Raw genomic sequence first — 1,497 nt, 5'->3', positions numbered from 1 at the left:
CATCCTTGGCACTGAACCTGAGCCTGCCTCGCCTGTGTTCCGCTTCCCCAAGGAAGAAGTCCCTGCTGGTGAACAACGTCTTTGTGCTGGCCGCCGCAGCACTGTTTGGCTTCAGCCGCAGAGCAGGCTCCTTCGAGATGATCATGCTGGGAAGACTGCTCGTGGGCATCAGTGCAGGTACGGAGTGGGCCTGGGGGTCCCCTTTCCTTCCCGTTGCTCCTTATTCCTTTCACTCATTGATCTCTTTTCCAGGCGTGCTTGACTTAGTCATGATTTATCTTAAAAGGCTCATATAACTAGACAGCTGAAGTGGATCTAGAAAAAATGGAAACACTCTGCAGGGCTGGGAGGACAGACATCCCCAGAAGGCTAAGCCGGGGGCTTCCTGGCGGTCAAAGTGGAGAGGCATGTAAGAGGAGACCTCTGGTCATCCCTACAGAAGCCGAGGAGCCTGCCAGGGACCTGGGGCTCCTGCAGGGGTGGGGGGTGGAGCAGAATCTTGAGCGTGTCCACCTGGGCTTTTAGGGGCGCCATCATCAGTCCCCTTGACACCCTACTGTGTGTACAGCCGGGTGCCGATGTCCTTACTAGGCGTCTGTTCCTGTGACACAAAGCGCTCCACAATTCAACGGCTTAAAGCCAGCAACGCTGATTCACTCACGGTTTCTAGGGGTGAGGAACCCAGAGTGTCTTAGCTGGGGGGTCCCGGCTTGGGGCTGCTCGGGAGGCTGTGACATGCCAGGCGGGGCTGTGGTGAGCTGAGGTTTGGCCGTGGCTGCTGGGCTTGCTGCTGAGATGCTGTCCCCCTGTGTGCTGTTTCCCGGGGGCTGCGCTCCCAGCCTGCGCGGGTCTCCCAGCAGGGCTGCTGAGTGTCCGCACAGCATGGCAGCTGGCTTCCTCCAGGGGAAGGTGATGGGTGACAGAGAGCCTGTGTGTGTGTGTGTGTGTGTGTGTGTGTGGTGTGCGCACACGCCTGTGTGTGTGCATGCCTGTGTGTGTGTGTGTGTGTGTGCGAGTATGCGCGCGCGCCCACCTGTGTGTGGGCCCGTGAGGAGCGAGTCCCGGGAGGCTTATGGCCTGATCTCAGGAGTCACACACCATCCGCTTTGCCACAAAGCGAGTCACTAACAACAGCCCACACTCAGGGACCTCAGGGACAGAGGGGCCAGGTCAGACGGTGCCTTTGTGCCCCAAGTTCCTAGCACAGAAGGAACCCCTCCCTCAGTGTCTGCAGGAAGAGCGAGGGTACCTCTGAGAATTTCTGGCCATCAGCGCAACCCTGCTCCTCTCAGCTCCCCCAGCCAGTGCTCAGAGAGGCAGGGCCTTGTCACGGCCTGTTTCCCCGACCTGAGGGCAGGGAGGGGCTGCAAGAACCCTGCAGGAGCGCTCCAGCCCTGTTCCGTGTTCCCTGGGCAGATGAATGGTGCCTGGGCACAGCCAGCTGTCGCCCTCTGGGGTGGGCGGCAGGTGGCGGGGGGGCAGCGCCTGCCCGTCCCA

At 60.6% G+C, this 1,497-nt stretch overlaps 1 protein-coding gene across 3 annotated transcripts in view; it reads left to right on the top strand.

Annotated features, from left to right (window-relative positions):
* Window positions 1-949, top strand: part of SLC2A11 (solute carrier family 2 (facilitated glucose transporter), member 11) — a 10,330-nt gene extending 9,381 nt beyond the window's left edge. For 2 of the 3 annotated variants that reach the window (XM_010847068.1, XM_010847078.1), the window contains exon 4: window positions 53-949. In XM_010847068.1, coding sequence (XP_010845370.1) covers window positions 53-296 — 244 coding nt within the window. In that variant the 3' untranslated portion in view covers window positions 297-949. The remainder of the gene's footprint in view (window positions 1-52) is intronic. The other variant, XM_010847085.1, reaches the window with a different exon arrangement.
* The last annotated feature ends 548 nt before the right edge of the window (window positions 950-1,497 follow it).

Source organism: Bison bison, unplaced genomic scaffold, assembly GCF_000754665.1.
Source record: "Bison bison bison isolate TAMUID 2011002044 unplaced genomic scaffold, Bison_UMD1.0 scf7180017849360, whole genome shotgun sequence".
NCBI classification, from domain to species: domain Eukaryota; kingdom Metazoa; phylum Chordata; class Mammalia; order Artiodactyla; family Bovidae; genus Bison; species Bison bison.
Note: the sequence above shows the minus strand (reverse complement) of the source record. Positions and strands in the feature narration are given on the sequence as shown.